Consider the following 18,685-nt stretch of genomic DNA (forward strand, 5'->3'; position numbering starts at 1 on the left):
GGGAAGAAGAAAACTGATTTAACCACGCCCCCATTTGTCATCAATAACTGAACATAATGAAGATTCAAATACTTCCTTCTGTCTTTAAACTTCAACCCAGGACATTGAACAGATCAGAATAAACCCATTTAACAGTATTTAGTAGTAGCAGTAATTTATTCATCCATTTAACAGAACATAATACATACATACATACATACATACATACATACATACATACATACAGTTTGGATTTCTATACTAAACATGGGTGAAATGGTGTCAACTCATTTATACGGACCTTATTTGCAAAAAGGAAACCTGCAGAAACAAAACAAGAAATCAAGATAGTGCTGTTTAAAAAAAAAAAAAAAAAAAAAAAAAAAAAAATATATATATATATATATATATATATATATATATATATATATATATATATATAATATATATATATATATATATATATATATATATATAAACAAATAATACAATCTAAACAAATGTTACACTGTCTTACTTTATCCTAATATTTGATATTGATATTGCCATGAACATATTGTTGTGTATAATTCAGTTACTGCATTACGTATTTGTTGTGGTTCGATGGTAAAATTAGGAAAAATGTATTGTTTGATTCTTGTATTACATTAGTGATAAAGGTGTAAAACCACTGAGGGGTTGGATTAAATCAGTTTACACTTCTTCCTACTCTTTTTTGACCATATGCAAAATTCAGACTTGTACGTACTTGAAGATAGATTCTGTTCATTTAAATGTTACTTTGTTTTTGTCTTAATTTGCTTTGTTTTGTTTTATTTTGTTTCTTTGCATGTTTGAAATAAACAAATAAACGAATAAAATATTTATTGAATACCTTAGTTTTAAATGTGCATGTTTCTAATTCTTTATAGAAGCAAAATATGTGTGAAAATATGGGAATAAGGTGCATTCATTGTGGTATTACCATGGTAACAGTTAACTATTACCTTATAATAATAATAATTACAGACTAATAATGGTAAGAAAACTCCAACAGCACTAATGATAAAGAAGAACACATAATATGGATAGAACATCAGTATTCAGAGCCTCTGTCTGTAAACTGGACCAGACCATATGTTTATGGAATCCACACTGTCAGTCACTGGAACTGAATATTGGACCAATTTACCTCAACATAAGAGATTCACACTCATACACCTCCTTCAAATCATGACTTAAACATTGGATGAAGGAAAACCAAACCTGTGACCATCAGGAGATTGTCGTCACTATGCTGTTTTGTGTGTTTTTATGATGTTTTGTCTTTTGTCAACTGTCTTTCTTGTCACCTGCCTAAGGACTACAGATGGAAATTAACAATGTTACTACAATCTGACATATTTACATCTGAAACTGTTGTAGATGGTCATTAATATGGACTGTCCCTAATAAATAAATAAATAAATAAAAATTATAGAACAGGTTCACTCTGTGGATATTTGAGTATAGATTATGTTTTATTTCCAGACTGTTCCAACACACACACACACACACACACGCACACACACACACACACACACACACACACACACACACACACACACACACACCCCTTTGGAATAAGTCATTTAACATAAAACAGATCAAATAAGTGTCCAACATGAGCTAAAGCTTGTGCGTAAACTGGTCTGTCATGATTAGGACTGTGCGTAAAAGTCTATTTAAAGACGGCCTGTTTTTAAAAGGACAATTCCCATAACGATTAATATTCATAGTAGCCCATCAAGACTTTTTTTTTTTTTTTTTATAACGACGGGAGCCATCTATTGAGAGAAAAAAAAAAAAAGCCATGTGACCTAATTAAAAGGACCTTTTGGGTGATGGAGCTGAGTGAAACAGGAGATCACTAAACTCAACTCTTCTCAAATCCCAAAATTTACACAATGCAGTCCATCTGTTCATGCGTCCGGCGCCATTGGAGCTGAGGAGAACCCGGACAACGACATACCCAAATGTGCACTGGGCTCCATATACGTACCCCCCCCCTCCCCCTTCCACACACACACACACACACACATTACGCACACATACACGCACATACACACACATCCCCATCCCATCCCCGCCCCTCTCCAAAATTTTAGATGAAAGGGCTTTTGGATTTTGAATGACGCTCGTATCACGTGTTCATAGGAAATACACTCGCTATAATTTTTTGGGAGCTGCCTCGTCCTGCGCCGCCGACCATAGTTGTTTTTCCGTCTCCGTACAGTGTGGATGAGGCTGCTCACGGAGCTCCTGTCATGTAATGTACCTCTCCGTGGTCACTGACGGGTTCACGCCAGTTCACCGGGTTCACTTGAGGAGAGCTCCCACCCCCTGCTCGCCTCCTCTTCTTCTCCAAACGCAGCCATCGGAGCTAATCCAATATTATTCATTTATATATTAATGTCGGATTCCATTTTTGCGCGCCGTCTGCTGAGGTAAGGACACATCTACTACTGTAACAGAACGCGCACTAATGTCCTCCTTCTAAATGACGGGGCTGCGATCTCCAAAGTTGTTGACTGAAATTTCGGTGTCGCTATTGAATATTGCATTTTCATCTGCTGCTGTTGTAGTCAAGGCAGTTTTATATGAAGTCACCAATGTATAAAATGGCGACAGTAGGTGGAGGAGGGGGGGTGGAGGGTTTTGGGGAATATTCAGAAGGTTGTATAGAGTGGCAGATCGGCTCGGATCGGTATGTTTTGCCCCGCAGCCTGCTGAATGGAGTGAAACGGGTTAACTCGTCAGTTTGTTCCACTTCAGCCTCACAGCCTCGTCCTCCAGCTCCATTTGCGCTCCTGCTCCGGCTATAGGCTACAATGTGGCGGATCTGCTGATTTTATTGCACAACGCGCTGTATTTCCCCACCGTGCTGTGAGAGTGAGTGGTTTTAGTTGGGAAACACTTGTGAACGCAGAGCTATAGCAGCTTTATCGAGTGATAGAAAAAAAGGCTGCGCGTCTATAAATGTCCAAAACTGTACACCAAGTATCAATTTTCAGGTATCGATCGCTTTCTCTCTCCAAATTTCCTCCTCTTGCCAGTACAGAAAGGTAGGCCTGTATCTGTATGCATAGGACTCTTTTTCTTTCATTTCCTCCTCTTCCTTTTGCCAACATGTGCTGCTGCTGCCGACTCACACACACTCACGCACGCGCACGCACGCACACACACTCACACACACATATACAGGACAGTAACTAAAGCTTCACGCAGATATTTTGCAAACTGTGGATTATCGCTGAGGCGTTGTGTTGAAAATATCAGTTCCTGTACAGTCCCATTTTCTATCTGTACATAAATATTGACCCAGCTCTGAATGCCATGTGTCTCCCACTGCCTTAGGGGAGGGACCTCTGTGCTGACTAATGTTGCCTCTGTGGATCATGCGTGGGTCCAGTGTCCACAACAGAAAAGAAAACCCCAAATTGCCCTCGCAGTTTTTCCAGGAAGGAATTAAACATTTTGGGAATCTATTAGAAATGTTTATCATGCGCGGTTGTTACATATAATGTAGGTCATGGAGACGACTGCGCAATGCTTCTGCCATTGAAATTTTCCTCAGAGTAGGTGTTTGGGCTGCACAGTGGAACTCCTGGTGTGGAGTGGAGTCCAGTCTCCGGTGGGCATTTCTGTGCCCTCATACTTAATTTGCAGGCGTGTGTGATGACCGGCAAAACAAAGGTAAATGAGTTCTGGCTGTGCAGCTCTGGCAGAGCCGCTTCAGCTTGGCCCGGTGAGTGGAGGCTTTTCCTCCTGCAGGACGCTTACACTGGGGGAATGTCAATTCCCTTTGTGGATCCCTGGGAACAGTCTTCCATCTCCCTTCTCGGAACTGCTCTAATGAGGCCAGGCATATTGCCTTTCATCCCTCACTCCCTGCACTGAGGCACAGCTCACAGTTTTGGTTCGAACCACAGTGGACTGTTTGTATACACAGACACAATAAGGTGGGCCCTGATCGCCCTCCGCAGAACACCGTCCGCTAACGCCACCCTGCTCGTACCTGGAACACTGTACTTTCCAGGGTTTGGTGTTAGAGCAGTGACTGTAGATCTGATGTTTGTGTGTGCCTCCCACAGCTCATATTGAATCCCCTGCCAGAGAATACCGAGGAAGGTCATATGGTCATGATTTGCAGATTTAGCTGACATGGAGTGTATAACATTCCTTGAGTTCAGAGAAGAAAATCAAGTATCAAATGCCAACCAGATCTATTCTCCAACCCTTTTAATACAAACAAGCATTCATGATAGCGGCATACCTCATGATCCTCACCAAATATTCCCGAAACACTACGCTAAGTCCTGTTTTCCTTGAAGAAAAGCCGTCCTATACAGGTTCACTTTTATTGGAGCCTTTCATCCTTTTTGGTATTGCTTTTGTCACCGGACCAATGCCGTATCGAAGCCCAGAGCGCTCAAAAGCCTCTCTAAAACAGCATGTTTACACAGTTCAAACCAAAAGAAACGCCTTTGCACTCATGGGGGAAAAAACCTTGAGGCTAGCGGGGAAAGAGCCCCTGCCACTTTCTCTGTCCCAAGCAAGAAAGGTTTGGTCAGCAGGAGCTGGCATTTGCCAGGGTTTGGCAGTTAGAGGAGTCTGTGATGTCAGCCATTTTAGGATGGACAGTACAATGTGCGGTATGCCGCCATCTTTCTTCCTTTTCTTCTTAAGTTGCCAAATGAATGCCTGTAGTCTTGGCTACAGAACTGAAGAAGTTATTCATCAAAAGTGATGTAAAAGGATGCATGACTCAGAATCTTTTCTGTGTGCACTATGGCTTATTTGTCTGTCATTCATCTGGGGCACAGATACAGGGATTTGGTGAACAATGTAAGACTTGAACAGTGAGTGCTGACCCTGACACAAAGTAGGACCACGGCACAAAGAGGGTCAAACAGGTAGAGTGGACTACTATACCGGCTCAGCGTCTGGGCCTGGACACTGATTTAACCCCACAGTTCCACTGACAGGAGGCCGGTCACAGCGAGCTCTGCTGCAATATTTCTTTCATCAGTCCCTGAAATAAACATAAGAATAGGGGAGCAGGCATTTTTCTGTCGCTACCACCTGATTAAGAAAGCAAAGTAGTTGTTAGGGGCCTCACCCAAAGTTATCTGAAAGAGACTTGAACCATGAATGGACTTTTCAAAGATGGCTGGCAGGGCACGCGGATTAAGTTTGTCCCGCACCGGATGCAGTCCAAGGAATTCAGTGTGTGTGTGTGTGTGTGTGTGTGTGTGTGAGTCTGGAGGTTGGTGGGTGTGGGCGAGTGACTCCGCTGTGTGGCGTGGTGGGCAAGGGGAAGAGAGGGGTTGCCATGGTGATGTTAACACATGAGTGGCACCACCGACCGGTCTCCCAGTGGACGCGGCTGCAGTCATGGAGGTAAGGGTGTGTGTGTGTGTGTGTGAAGATTAGGAGAAGGAGGAGGACGAGATGGCTGACAACACCTGCGTCTCAGACATTAAGACACAAACACACACACAAACACACCCAAGACGAAAAAAAGGGAAAAGAGTCTGCAGCTGACACAGACACTACACACACTGAGGCTGTGGTGTGTGTGGAGCAGGCGTTGAAGATGCCGTGTGCTGGTTTAGCCCGGCGCTAATGACCCTGATGAAGCTGGACTGGTTTTCAGAACACACACACACACACAGACACGACTGGAGCCGGACACTTATTCACACACAAACATACACTGTCATTCACACACCACGCTATCCCCAAACTGAAGCCTGTCCACTCTGTTTGAAAAAAAAACAAAAACAGCCCACATTAGTCCACACTGGCAGAATGATGGACACAGGAGACACCCAGACGTGCAAGAAACCGAACAATTGCAGTTGGACAGTCGGCTGTCTAAAGGCTCCTAGCGCTGGATCACGTTTCCCTTCTAAATGAGGCGCCATTGTTCCCAATCTCTTCTCTGTGCAAGACAGTAATTGCTCTCTGTCTCTGGCTTATATTTGGGTGTCCAGCTGATCCACTCACATGACGTTAATCTATTTAATGGACATTTGGCAGAAAATGTTCCCTCTAAACAGATTTTTTGATCATTCAAATGTATCTGTCAGGAGTTTCCCTCCTCTGCCCCGACCCTCAGTGGACACCAGGTCATCACCAGGTGGATTTTTTTTTATTCTATGCTTTTTTTTTTTTTTTTTTTTTTGAAGCAGATTCTCAGGAGAATTGTGGATCGCTGTCAAGATAAATTACACACAAGACAAATATTGTTACAAGTGAGAGAATTTTGCCTCTCCTTTATTTATTTATTTATTCATTTTTTTGAGCTCTTTTGTGACTGTCGCATCAAGAGACTCCTTGCCAGTTATTCAGTTCAAAGAGAAAGATTTGAGAACGGTGCAGGTGCTAAATGTTGTGGAGGTGAGAAGGGAGTGTGTGAGTGTGTGTAGATGTGTGTAGATGTGTGCCGACGAGGTGTCAGCGGGGAGGAATATTGAAACAGCACAGCCTGTCATCATCATCAGTCATCCTCTCACTTCACTCCCAAATGTCTGAGTTTTGTCTTCCTTTGTCCTTCTTCCTCCTCCAGCCTTCACATTCTCATTCATGTGACAGGCGCCACAACAAAACACCAATCTGTGTTGGTTAATGTCAACTGTAGGTGACCCAACAATCTGGGAGTGGCTGAATCAGTGGACTGTTTTGAATTAAATTTTAATGTCTAGCAGCCACTTTGCAGCCTCGCCTCCTTTTCCGCTGGTAGCGCGTTGCTGTAGATTGGACATGTTTTTTGTGTTGTAATATTGTAATTACTGCAGCAGTTTATGAGGTGATGAAAGGGAATACATGCTGCTTTTTTCAATTGGTTTGCTGAAATGAGAGCAGCACACTCAGCTGTTTGCCATTTAAAAGTATAAAGAATATAATTAAATATTAATGAGATGTAAATATAATATTGTTATGGAAATGACAGTGTAAGAGCACATAAGGGAGGCCTCCTGCAAATCTTAAAGCTGCTATTAAATCATGCGGAACGTATAAACCCCATCAGAATTTAAACCTAGCCTAATCCCATTTGTTTGGAAACGCTTGTTTTTGGAAAGTTGAATGGTTCGAACGTGGTTTTAGTCGAGCGAACAAGTCCCCGTGCTTACGCTGGAGCGTGGGTGTTCAGAAAACCCGTCTGAGAGCTCTGCCACTTCTCCTCACTTCAGATCCGACTCCCCTGGTCTGCTCACATGAAAAGCCTTTCCTCCCCCTGCGCCACCGAGCTAGTGCCAGCGCGAGGACATATGACACACCGGGGACAGGGATCGTCTGAGCACTGTCTACCTTCGCCGCTGAAACACAAGGCCTGGCTTTTCACAGGGAACCATTCAGTGCCTCCCCGTCTGGGAAGCCCTTGTCTTGTGTCTGATCGCACGTCTCTCTCTCTCCAGATAAAGCGGCCCATTCTTTTGATAGGTGACCTGATTTTTTATGTAACCTTTCTCAACTTTTGGCTTGTCTTGGGTTTTCTCATGCAGGAAGTGGAGTGTTTTTTCACAGAGAGGGGAGCTTCTGTACTAGGCCAGCGTCTGTCTCGACATAGACCGGCGTCGCCTCTGGGAACTACACCAGTTACAGCCCACCGCCGCAACCAAAGCACCTTCTCCATCACCTTAGTTTCTAACTGCTGCTGTCTTAAATATGCAGTGTGTTGTCTGTCTGACAGCTGATTTCAGAACAGGCAATGGAGCTGTTTTTTTTCCAAAGTTCTATAGCACTGGTGTCAAACATGCGGCCCGTGGGCCAAAACTGATCCGCCAAAGGGTCCAATCCAGTCCATGGGATGAATCTGAGAAAACCAAAAATTACACTGAAGATACTGAAAATCAGTCGAGTTGATATAGTTTTAATTCAGGTTCCACATACAGACCAGTGTGATCTAAAGTGGGTCAGAGCGGGAGAATCTATACCATAATACTGGAAGGTCTCAGAGAGTGTGTGTGTGTGGTTCTGATAAATGTAGACGTTCTTATCTGTCCAGTTTGGTTCCTACAGTTGTTGAATAGTCCCATCTACACATTAAATTTCTTGGCAAGTTGATCGGACTGATATTTTAGGACATATTAGTCATTTTTAACACAATAGCCTTACAATCACGTAGCTCAGTTGAGGGGAAGCGCCGTATCACACTGCATTCATTTTATTTTATTTTATTTATTTATTTGACAGGAACAATGCAGTCAAACATAGTTACAGGTTTGCAGCTGATGTGATGTATATAGAGTTAATAACTAGTGCTAATTCTCAACTCCAGTCCCCGGTTGATGGGAAATGAAGTTAAAAAAATTACCAACACATTTACTCCCTTCAGTCCTTAGACATCTGTATTAATACGACCCCTGCTTCTTCATGGGTCAACGCACTAGTACTATCATAATAACCTATAAATAATAAAAACAGCAAAATGTATCTCTTTTTTTAGTGTAAAAAAAGTAAAAATACATGAAAATGTTTACATTTACAAACTATACTTTTCAAAAAAAAGTGAATAATCTGAACAAATATGAAGTCAGTATCATTTTAATAATATTCTACTGGTTGCTAAATGTTTTGTGCGTTTTTAATTGTTATGTAAGTTCTAATGATAAACTGAGGCAGAATATTGTTCAAATTACACGTATTTTTCTTAAGACATTTCAGGCTTTTTGTGTTATTCAAATTTTTAAGAAAACTTTGCAGATGTAAACATTTTCATACTGTAATTGGACTTTTTTTTTTTTTACTGTTCTTATTGTTCTGGTCCGGTTCACTGGAGGTGGTATTTGGTCTGAATGTGGACCTGAACCAACAGGAGTTTGTCTATAGAACGTCTCCCAGATGTTTCACATGCACATGCCTCTGTTGCATGACAGCTGACTTGGACATTCCTAGTTCAGTGGAACAAACTCACTGAGCGCCGTGTCCTCACCAGGGGTTAATCGAGTGTGCTGTCAGAGGATATCATGACCTCTCTGGCGGCAAAACATACAGCACATGCCCGCGTCTGGATGCAGTGAACCGGGATTACTGCATAAGATGCTGGTGACCTAGTTTTTTTGTTGTTTGTTTGTTTTGTTTTGTTTCAGGTCTTTTTTTTTTCTATATCTGAAAGCAGCCGTCAGTAGAAATGAAAAAAGAGTTGGTTACAGGCAGAGCGTCCCAGTCTGTGTGGGATCAGTGTGTGCTGTTGGGTCAGTCATTTGAGGGTTTTAATTCTGGAACAGGTTCATCTTTTATTTACCATCCAGCCGGCCTTGGTGAACATGCACGTGGATGCAGTCAAATGAAAGCCTGTGAAAGTGCTTTTCAGCTGCAGATGAATGCAGAGTGTCTAAAAATCTGGTGAAAGTATGTGAAACTGTTTTCTTTGTAACCGACTAAATGCAGTAGAAGCTGTGGAGGTATGTTGGATTTCAACTCAAACCAGGTACGGTCTGGTGTGGGACTGAATGTGTGCAACTCACAGGATGAGAACAGAACAGGAGAAGCTAAAGCCTGAACGATATGGACAGATGATGAAAGGATGAGAGCAGACTTAGGCAGCGCGTCACCCATCCATGCGTTTTTCTGTAGTCTGAGAAAAGTAAGAGGAGTGATGTGTGCTTCAGCTCTGACTGTGTTTCAGGTTCACTCAGAGGGCAGAAGGTGCACCGCTTTGATATCTTTACTTCTTCCTCGTGATTTGTTCGACATATTTTTCCCTACCCCATATTAAAACAACTCTAAATATGAGCTGGATTGCAGCTGAAACGCTGAGCAGCATGTATCCGTTGTCTTGTCAACGACACTGTTAAATATTTGTGGGTTTGCAAGACAATAGAGCTATGCTTTTAGTTCATAATGTGGAGGAAAAAAAGGAAAGAAATGTACAAGACTGCAGAGACAATCCGTATCCATCCTTATGACTGGAGTATTGTAGTGGGGGAAAGTCTGTGGATGTGGTTTGCTAATGGATTTGTGCACACACTAAGCTGTGTATTGTGTTTGTATGCGTGCACACCATGTCATGCTGCTCGGCGAACAAATGTAGGATGAGGTGGTTTGAGCCGACAGCTTGTAAATGGCTTCAGATGTGTTTGTACTAACCTCCTCAGACCTTATGAGAATGTTTCAGGTCCTTAACAACACTGTTGTCGGCTGACAGCTGGGGCACACACACACACACACACACACACACACACACACACACTACTCACTTTATTTCCCCTATTGACACTACATTATGCCGGGAAAGTACAGTGTAATATCAAACGTAAAAACATATGGCCTTTACTCATGAGAGGTTGGAAAACACTCACTGTCTCAGCAGCTCAGCGTAAACACACTCACTTCACAGTGGGGGGGTCAAACATGTGGCCCGTGGGCCAAAAGCAGCCCACCAAAGGGTCCAATCAGACCCGCCAAAGCTTCCAGTCTGAAACGCAGGATGAATTTGAAAAGTGCAAAATTTTAACCAAAGACATGAACAGTCAATGTCAAACTTGTCTGACTTGTCGAATTGGAATCTTTTTGGGTTTTTTTTTTAACTCTTTATTTATGAAAGTTTTGTTGTTTTTGTAGATCAAAAAACAAAACAAACAGGTCATGAGGTCAAGGGATTACAAAGACCACATCACTTAAACAACTAAATTTTTTTGGAAGTGCAATCATAAGTAAAATAAACTATAACAGCCCATAAATAATGCCAAGTCCACATGTTCTTCTTGGTTTAATGTGAAAATGTAAAATAATGTTACATTATGAAAATATTAACATTTACAAACTATCCTTTAACAATAACGTGAATAACCTGAAATGTCTTAAATGAAATGTGTAATTTTAATAGTATTCCACCTGTTCTTAAATGTTTTGTGTATTTGTAGATCCACTGTGTCTGTAAATTAGGTTAATAATAAATTGTGAAATAATATTATTGGAATTGTTCTTATTTTAGTTCCAAACAAACAAATCTAAATTAACTCTATCTTTTAGTGCAAAAACAAAACATTAAATAATGAAAACCTTTACATTTACTAACTATCCTTTCATAAAAACTGTGAATAACCTGAGAAAATATGAACATGAAATGTCTAAAGAGAATTAAGCACAATTTAACCTATATTCTGCCTGTTACTAAATGTTTTATGCTTTTGTAGATCCAGTCTTTAATGCACATGTAGAAATACTAAATTATAATAATATTGTTCAAATTCCATTTATTTTTCCTTAGAAATGCCACTTTTCTCAGGTTGTTCACATCTTTTTTTGTGAAAGTATAGTTAATAAATGTGACTGTTTTCATAATTGCATGGGGTTTTTTTGCACTAAAACAAGCAGAAACATTCGGAATTGTCATTTTTTATGGTCTATTCTGTTATTATTTGACTGGTCCATCCCACTGGAGATCAAGTTGGACTGAATGTGGAACCTGAAAGACAATGAGTCAGACCGTCCTGCATTAAAGTATAAAGAGGAACGTGTTCTCCTCACATTGTGTTCACGTCAGAGAACTGAACCTCCTGAGACCCACCAATATACAAGTTTGGGCTTTTTTTAATTCAATAATTGACTATATTGGAAACATCATGATGCAACAGTTTTTTCAGACTTTGGACTTTTTTTTTTTTTTTTTTCATAAAGCTGTGAAACTGAAACCCCATAACTGGGTCTGAAGAGGTTAACATATATAATTCAGTTAAAATAAAAGCACCATAACCCTCATTCTTGGATCGTCAGTGTAGACAGTCATCTGTGCTTGTGTCATTTTTCAGACAGTGTGAAGCAGCTTTAAGGTTCCATCCATCAGTATCATTATGGGATGGTGAAGTGCATCCCACTCAATACAAACTAAACCTCCAGGCTGTTTGGAGGACAATGCACATTTTCCCACATTAACTATTTTCAGGAATGGAGGCAAATTGTCCTTCAACTGAAATATCACATTTCCATGACATTCACTTCAAATTTACTGGACGCGTGTTCGACGTCATTTTAATTTTATATTTCATTAATATCATGAAAGCTCCCTAAAAATAATCCGGTGGACACATGCCACATCAATAATTACACGTGCCAAACCTATGGCAGCAGCCTCAGAAAACAGCAGATATCACTCAGAGTGGACTGTCATTTGTGCCTTTGTTGATTTTCACGGTCTTTTTTCTAAATTCATAAAAACTGACAGTTGGACAGAAGTCTGTAAATCCAAGTAAATAACCACAACACTGACAGGTTGGGCTGAAACACTGTGTGTTTGTTGTGCTAGAGCTGTTGAACTTTTATTAAGTTATCAGTTATTAAAAACAACCTTTGTACATTTCCTTGATATTTTTAATATATATTTTAAATTATTAATCACCAGATTTTTAAAATACATATTCATAGTTTTGTTCATGACCTTCGTTCGTATCACTCTGGAAAATAATGACTGTTTTGAAAGATTCACCTCATTTCTTCTTCTACAGTTATTTGAATTTTAATGTAAGGATCCTAGTTTTTTGTTTGATTCTTAGTAAAAACCATAAGGCTGTTAAAAAAACCCAAAGCCTAGACTTTTCACTACAGTTCTAATTGCTACACCTCCCACACTTATCACACTGTATTTCCACCTACACCTATTATCCAGTGTGGGGCTGTTGGCATCCTTTGTACTCAGCTTACTCTAATGCACTGGACAAATATTTGATGCTTTTTTTTCTTACTGGAAAAAAGCAGAGACAGTTACTGTATTTATTTTGAATATAAGATGTTTATGTCGTTCATCCTCCACAGATCATCAACCAAATACATCCCCTTTTATATTCACTTACTGCAGATGAATATTTTTTGTCACATCTGTGTTTACGGCTGCATAATGTTCATATTCTACATATTGTTTTATTGGTGTTTAATTTTCACTTTATTGATCATTTTATGTATCATTGAATATGTAACGTTACATTTGTGCAACGACAGTGAAGCTATTCTGTTCAATTCTGATCAGGAGCATAAACCTCCAGTCCCCCCTCAACCCCAACAACATTGTACCAGTGGTTCAATTATAACTTTTATTGAAAGAAACATCAATATTGTATCAATACTTTTTGCTTTTCCATGAATAATTTTTGTTCAAATTAAAAAGAACTTAGATTTTTGTTTGAATAATACAAATAAACTCAACCAGACTGCTCCAAGACAATATTTTTCCAAATAAAAATAGTAAATGTCCAATTATCTCCAACTCTGACAATAAAGTTCCTTTTTTTAGCACAACAAACACATGTTGGTTCCACAGATGAACATGTGACCAATATCAGTGGGTCAATGAACCCGTTTCCATTGGACATCTGAGAACATTGAAGTCCAAATTGTCCAGAATGGTCCAAAACACAAACATGTCTGCCCATGTGTCTTTTCTAGTCCAGTCCTTGTCCATTGTCCAAACTTAAACTCTTTGTCTAGTCTAGTGACAGATCACCATGGCAGTACATTGGTTTGGTGGACGTCTATAAAATGAATCCAGGGTGCTCCAACCATCAAACATTAATTCCACCTGATACATGTTCTAACCTGAAGAACAAAAAAACATCCAGGACTGATCCCATGACCCCCCTGGTAGGCCTTTACACCCCCCCCCGAAGGGCCCCACCCCACAGTTTGACAAACACTGTCTTAACCCAAGGTGTTGTTATTCCTCTGTATCAGTAACGATTAAAGATGGATGAAAGAATCACATCTGTTTGTTTCTTTTCTTCACAGGATCCCTGGGAGCTGTTAAAGTTTTTGTCCATGTGACAGGACTCCTAAAGTGGCAGAAGGCATGAAGCAACACTGTGACATCATAGTGGCTGGTCCATGACACTAAAGTCCATTCAACCCTCTCCACTATCCACCCGCCCTCTGTTCTCATCATACTGGACAACCAATCACTCACTCTCCCATCATCTACACAAAGCTGCACAATGGCCAGCAAGAGGAAATCCACTGTACCCTGCATGATACCATCCAAATCCAAACATGTGCGTGAGGAAATCATACTGGGCTCTCTACCAGAACTCCTACCAACGATCCCAGAAGATAGCATACTCAGCATCTCTGGAGAGGATTCTGGCCACTGCTCTAACAGCTCCTCCAAATCTGAATGTGGCAACGAGATGCAGAAAGGAGGTTCATATAGCTGTCCAACCTGCCGCTTTGAGTCCAGAGATCTAAACTACTTTTTGGATCACATGCACAACTGCCACTTAGACTTCAGGGCTCAGCCCACTTTCTACTGCCTGAACTGCGGGGTGTCAGTTGTTCGCTTTGAGGCTCTGGCTCTTCATAATGCTAATGCCCATCCAAAGATAATGGAGGGCCTGGTCACTGCCTCCCTAAGTGTCAACAAGAGGGATGGAGTAACGACCGTGGAGCAAAGCCTTTTCACAGACAGTGGAGAAGACTACAAAGAATCTGGAATCTCCCTCACCAAAACACCAATTGCAAAGATGATGAAAGCCAAGGGGGAGCACAAAAAGATTGTGGTTTCTCATACCGTTGAGGTACGGAAGATAGACACTGGAAAGGATGTAGACCCCAGCATGCTGAAAAATGTGCCTGAACTCCAAAACGGGGCTCTCAGTGTTTCTGGTGCCCCAGCTATGCCGAGGAACACTGTCACTCATGTGATTACCAAGACAGTGTCCAACCAAGTCTTTCACCAGCACACTCCCTCCCTTTACTCTCCCCCATCCTCTAATTCCATAAAGGACCTTCCAAAGGTGATGATCCCCCTTAGCAGCATCCCCACCTACGATGCCGCCATGGACACCAGCAGCTTTCTCAAAACATCCTTTGGCAAGTTTCCCTACCCGACCAAAGCTGAGCTCTGCTACCTAACGGTGGTCTCAGAGTTCCCCGAAGAGCAGATCAAACTGTGGTTTACTGCCCAGAGACTCAAGCAGGGCATAAGCTGGTCTCCTGAAGAGATTGAAGAGGCCAGGAGGAAGATGTTCAATACGGTGTTCCAGGGTGGAGCACCTCAAAAACAGCCTGCTACACCTCGGCATGTCAATCACATTGTAACCCACCATACTGTCACTGCACATCCAGGCTCAAAAGGACCAAACTACCCAATGGCCAAAGTTCCCTATGGCAGTATAAAAACCAGGCCTGTTGGAATCACAACGCAAGCTAGCTTGTCAACCAACCCTCATGTCACTAGGGTCTCATATTCTACTCCAATCATACCCCCAAAGTTTCCATCCATTGTCAGAACATCACAGGTACTGACCAGGAATACTCAACCCACTGTGGAGCCAGACAAAAGCAATGGGCTAAGTCTGGACATGGCTGTAAACAGCGGTTGTGTCAGTAGCACCAGCAGCAGTCGAAGTAGCAGCAGCATCAGCAGTAGTAATGGTGGTGAGACTTTCAACAGGAAACCAGTAACCAACAGCAGCCCCACTAACAGCATCGCCACTTGCTCTGCCAACATTAGCAATAATGATGAGCACTGTGTTGCTGATACCAACGGCAAACCAAATGTCAAGAGTGACAGTTCGCCAACCGAATTGGAAGGTCCAAATAGTATCAAGAGTCAAGAGATCACTGAGAACACCAGCAAATCCAACATCACCTGTAACAATCATGACAGTGGCACTATCAGTCCACAAGAGCAGGCCCACAACTCAAAGTCTGATGATGAACACAACATTCACAAAAGCACCAACAGCAGTGTTAACAGTGAGTTCCCCAGTACCACCTGTAATGACAGTGTCCCTAACCTGAACCATGCCAGCAAATCCCCAACTGAAAGCACCAGCACTACTGTCATTACAATAAGCAACGTGTCCACTTTAGATGAGGGTAAATGCAACAAAGACTTTCCTATAAAAGGCATGTCAATCCTACAACAACTCATTAAGGAGGAGGATCCATTTGCAGGAGAAAATAACTGTCCAGAACTGAAAGTCGACCCCATCAAGATCAACTTCAAGAGGCTGAAGATGAATGAATCTGAGGCTAACTCTGAGACTGTACAAGAATTCAAGTCAAGTGAGATGGCTGAGGTGACTAAATCCCAGCCATCATTCTCAGTCCCATGGAGCAACAAGACCCCACAGCAGTTGCACATACTTCGACAGGTTTTCTCTAGCACACGCTGGCCCAGTAGTCAACAGTATGAGGAGTTAAGTGTGCAAACAGGCCTTCCCAAGTCGGAGGTAGTCCGCTGGTTCAGCGACAGCCGGTACAGCCACAAGAACGGGCAGCTAAAATGGCTAGAGACCTATCAGCGACTGCCTGAGGAAGTCAGGGGTCATGGGAATGCTGAAACTGAGTTGCAGAAGGACCCTCCAATGGACAAAAAGAAATTTGTTGAGCAAGAAATGAACAAGCACCTTGAAGGAGAAGCAGGACTGAACTCAGGACAGCAGGTTGTTTGGCAGGATTCATATTCACCGCTGCTGGGGCTGATGGGATCCAAGGAGAGCGCCATGGGAGGAAGACCTGGGGAGTCGGCGCAGATGGGAGTCTTGCAGGATCCTTGGTCAGAGAGAACGGAGGACCACCAGCAGCCAGTGGGCAGTCAGTCACTCATTGAACAACAGACTGATGCCAATCAGGCCAGGTACTACAGTCACAACGGTTGAGTTACAAGGTGTGATAAAAGATACTGAAGTAGGGAAACATGTCCCGTTCAAAGTGCTTTAGGAGTATTTGAAGGCTCAGTGCTATTTATCAATCAAGAAAACAAAAACAATGTACGCCAGGTGGAGTGATGAAAGCATGACAGCTTGCTGTTTGTAGTTGTTGCTGCATGATGTACAGTAGAAAGGCGGCAGAAGAAGTGTGTACAGGTACTCACGCTGAGTAGCTTATTCAGGCAATCAAAGGTCTGTGTTTAAGAAGCTATTTTTAGATAAGTAGGAGTCTGGGCCGTTGAATTATAGATTGAGAGCGCATGCTAATATATGTGAATAAATCATGACAATTGTCTTTGGTGAGATGGATTTCCAAGAGGCAAGTTAACCCCGTACACAGGCATCTTTTTACAACGCAGCCTTGCAAAACGTCCCTCACTTACAGTAGTCATGTGATACAGCACCACCTTTCAATCACACCTTGACATTTTGCACGTTGTGTTTGCCTGTTTCTTTGTCTGTTGTGTGTGTCGGTGTTAGGGACCGCCTGAGGATGGAGCTGCTGGAGGTGTGATGAAGAAGGCCCGTTTTCGCCAGAGGAACATGATGTTTCAAAGCTGGCGTGCTCCCTGGCCGTGGTCTAAAAGAGTGTTCATAATGACAGCAGATGTGATTGTAGCTGGACCGTTGGACTCTGACTGTAACTGTGAATACCCCCCACCCCTCCTCCTCCTCCTCCTCCTCCTCCTCCTCCTCTTCCATCTGCCATCACTTCCTGCCATCGTCAAAAGAAAGAACTTCTCACCTTTGAGTCCTGTGATGTTTAAGCCTTTCATGCTTCTTTGTGGTTGTGTGGGGAGGGTGCACAATGAGGTCAGTACGAGGGATCAAAGAAAAGAAAGAGAAAAGACGCACACTGACTGGAAAACTGACTTGAATAAGCGAAGATAGGGTAGGATAGGGCCGAGAGATATTGTTTCTGGGTCAGATGGAGAAATATATATATACAGTATATATGATCGAATCTGCACTATAAGAGGAGGTTTGTACTGACTGGACAAACGAGACGTGTCGAGGAAATGTTATTGTTGGCTTTGTGATATTTTTTACTTTTTTAGCAACCAGTACTTCAGCACTGCCTTGAATTTTACTTTTTCCGTTATTTGGTTTTTCAATTCTATTTACTCTTCTATAGTCACTGTAAGTCCAGATGCAATCAAACATGTTTTATTTAGATCTGTATAAATATTGGTGATCACTTTGCAGTTCAGCTACACGCAAGAGACTATATACAATGCACTAATGAAGACAACAATGCTAAAAGTCACACTGCCCCACAGTAAAGGTATTGACTGCTCTGTCAGGATCAATACACTACACTGCCCTGCAAACTGAACAGAGAGAAGCCTGTCACGCTAACGTTGCCTTACTCAGCTCTGTCCATGTGTTTATATGACCTGTCTGTCCATCACCTTGCTTTCCAGCTACTGTGCTGTCCTAAGAAAAAAAAAAAGAAAAAATAACATGCCAGTGCATCGATGGTCACTGTTGGTCTATATCTGTGAAAAAAAAATCTTGTGCTGCTTTCTGTACACTTGGAGATGTTTAAGCTGTAATCGTATCAACTATTGTTACTGGCAAAATGTTGTTCAAGCGAAATTATCAATTTGATCCCTAGGCACTGACAGAGTGAGATATTGTGCTAGCTAGAGAGCCAAATGAGGAGACCTTCGCTCTCCTCTGAATTTTCTTGTGTTTATATAAACATACAGTCACTACATGAATCCTATTAAGCTGCATCTTTGTCAAGCTGCTAATAGCTAAGAACGGTGCTATACCATCCAAAGTGAAATTGGAGGTTGATCTCCTACCAGCAGTGTATGCACTTGTGTCGAATGTTACAAATTTATTTTGGTTTGAGATAAATGGAATCTGGACTTACGGTGTTATGATCACTTAAAAACTTTTATGAAATAGTCTGATCATAAAGCACTGTTGTATCATCCTTTCTACACTTATGAATCTTTACAGAATAAACCGAATACTCACCAAGCACTAATGTCTCATTATTTTCAGCAGCTACACTAGACACACCT

General features: G+C 41.8%; 1 protein-coding gene across 3 annotated transcripts; it reads left to right on the plus strand.

Moving 5' to 3' along the window:
* The first annotated feature begins 2,149 nt into the window (after nucleotides 1-2,149).
* zhx3a (zinc fingers and homeoboxes 3a) lies at nucleotides 2,150-18,644 on the plus strand. 3 transcript variants are annotated; one of them, XM_030133758.1, is made up of 3 exons: nucleotides 2,150-2,444; nucleotides 13,726-16,576; nucleotides 17,130-18,644. In XM_030133758.1, exons 2-3 carry the CDS (start codon nucleotides 13,929-13,931, stop codon nucleotides 17,161-17,163), a joined length of 2,682 nt encoding a protein of 893 aa, XP_029989618.1. In that variant the 5' UTR covers nucleotides 2,150-2,444; nucleotides 13,726-13,928; the 3' UTR covers nucleotides 17,164-18,644. The 3 variants fall into 3 exon arrangements, with proteins under 3 accessions (XP_029989618.1, XP_029989620.1, XP_029989619.1); XM_030133760.1 differs by lacking the exon at nucleotides 2,150-2,444 and adding an exon at nucleotides 2,983-3,062; XM_030133759.1 differs by lacking the exon at nucleotides 2,150-2,444 and adding an exon at nucleotides 5,324-5,400.
* The last annotated feature ends 41 nt before the right edge of the window (nucleotides 18,645-18,685 follow it).

The sequence above is a fragment of the Sphaeramia orbicularis genome, chromosome 5, assembly GCF_902148855.1.
Source record: "Sphaeramia orbicularis chromosome 5, fSphaOr1.1, whole genome shotgun sequence".
NCBI lineage: Eukaryota > Metazoa > Chordata > Actinopteri > Kurtiformes > Apogonidae > Sphaeramia > Sphaeramia orbicularis.

Bases quoted from the DNA above. Each gene is read 5' to 3' on its own strand.
- zhx3a (XM_030133758.1), top strand. From the start codon at position 13,929: ATGGCCAGCAAGAGGAAATCCACTGTACCCTGCATGATACCATCCAAA. The intron at 16,577-17,129 runs GTACTACAGTCA...TGTCGGTGTTAG, and splicing joins ACTGATGCCAATCAGGCCAG to GGACCGCCTGAGGATGGAGC.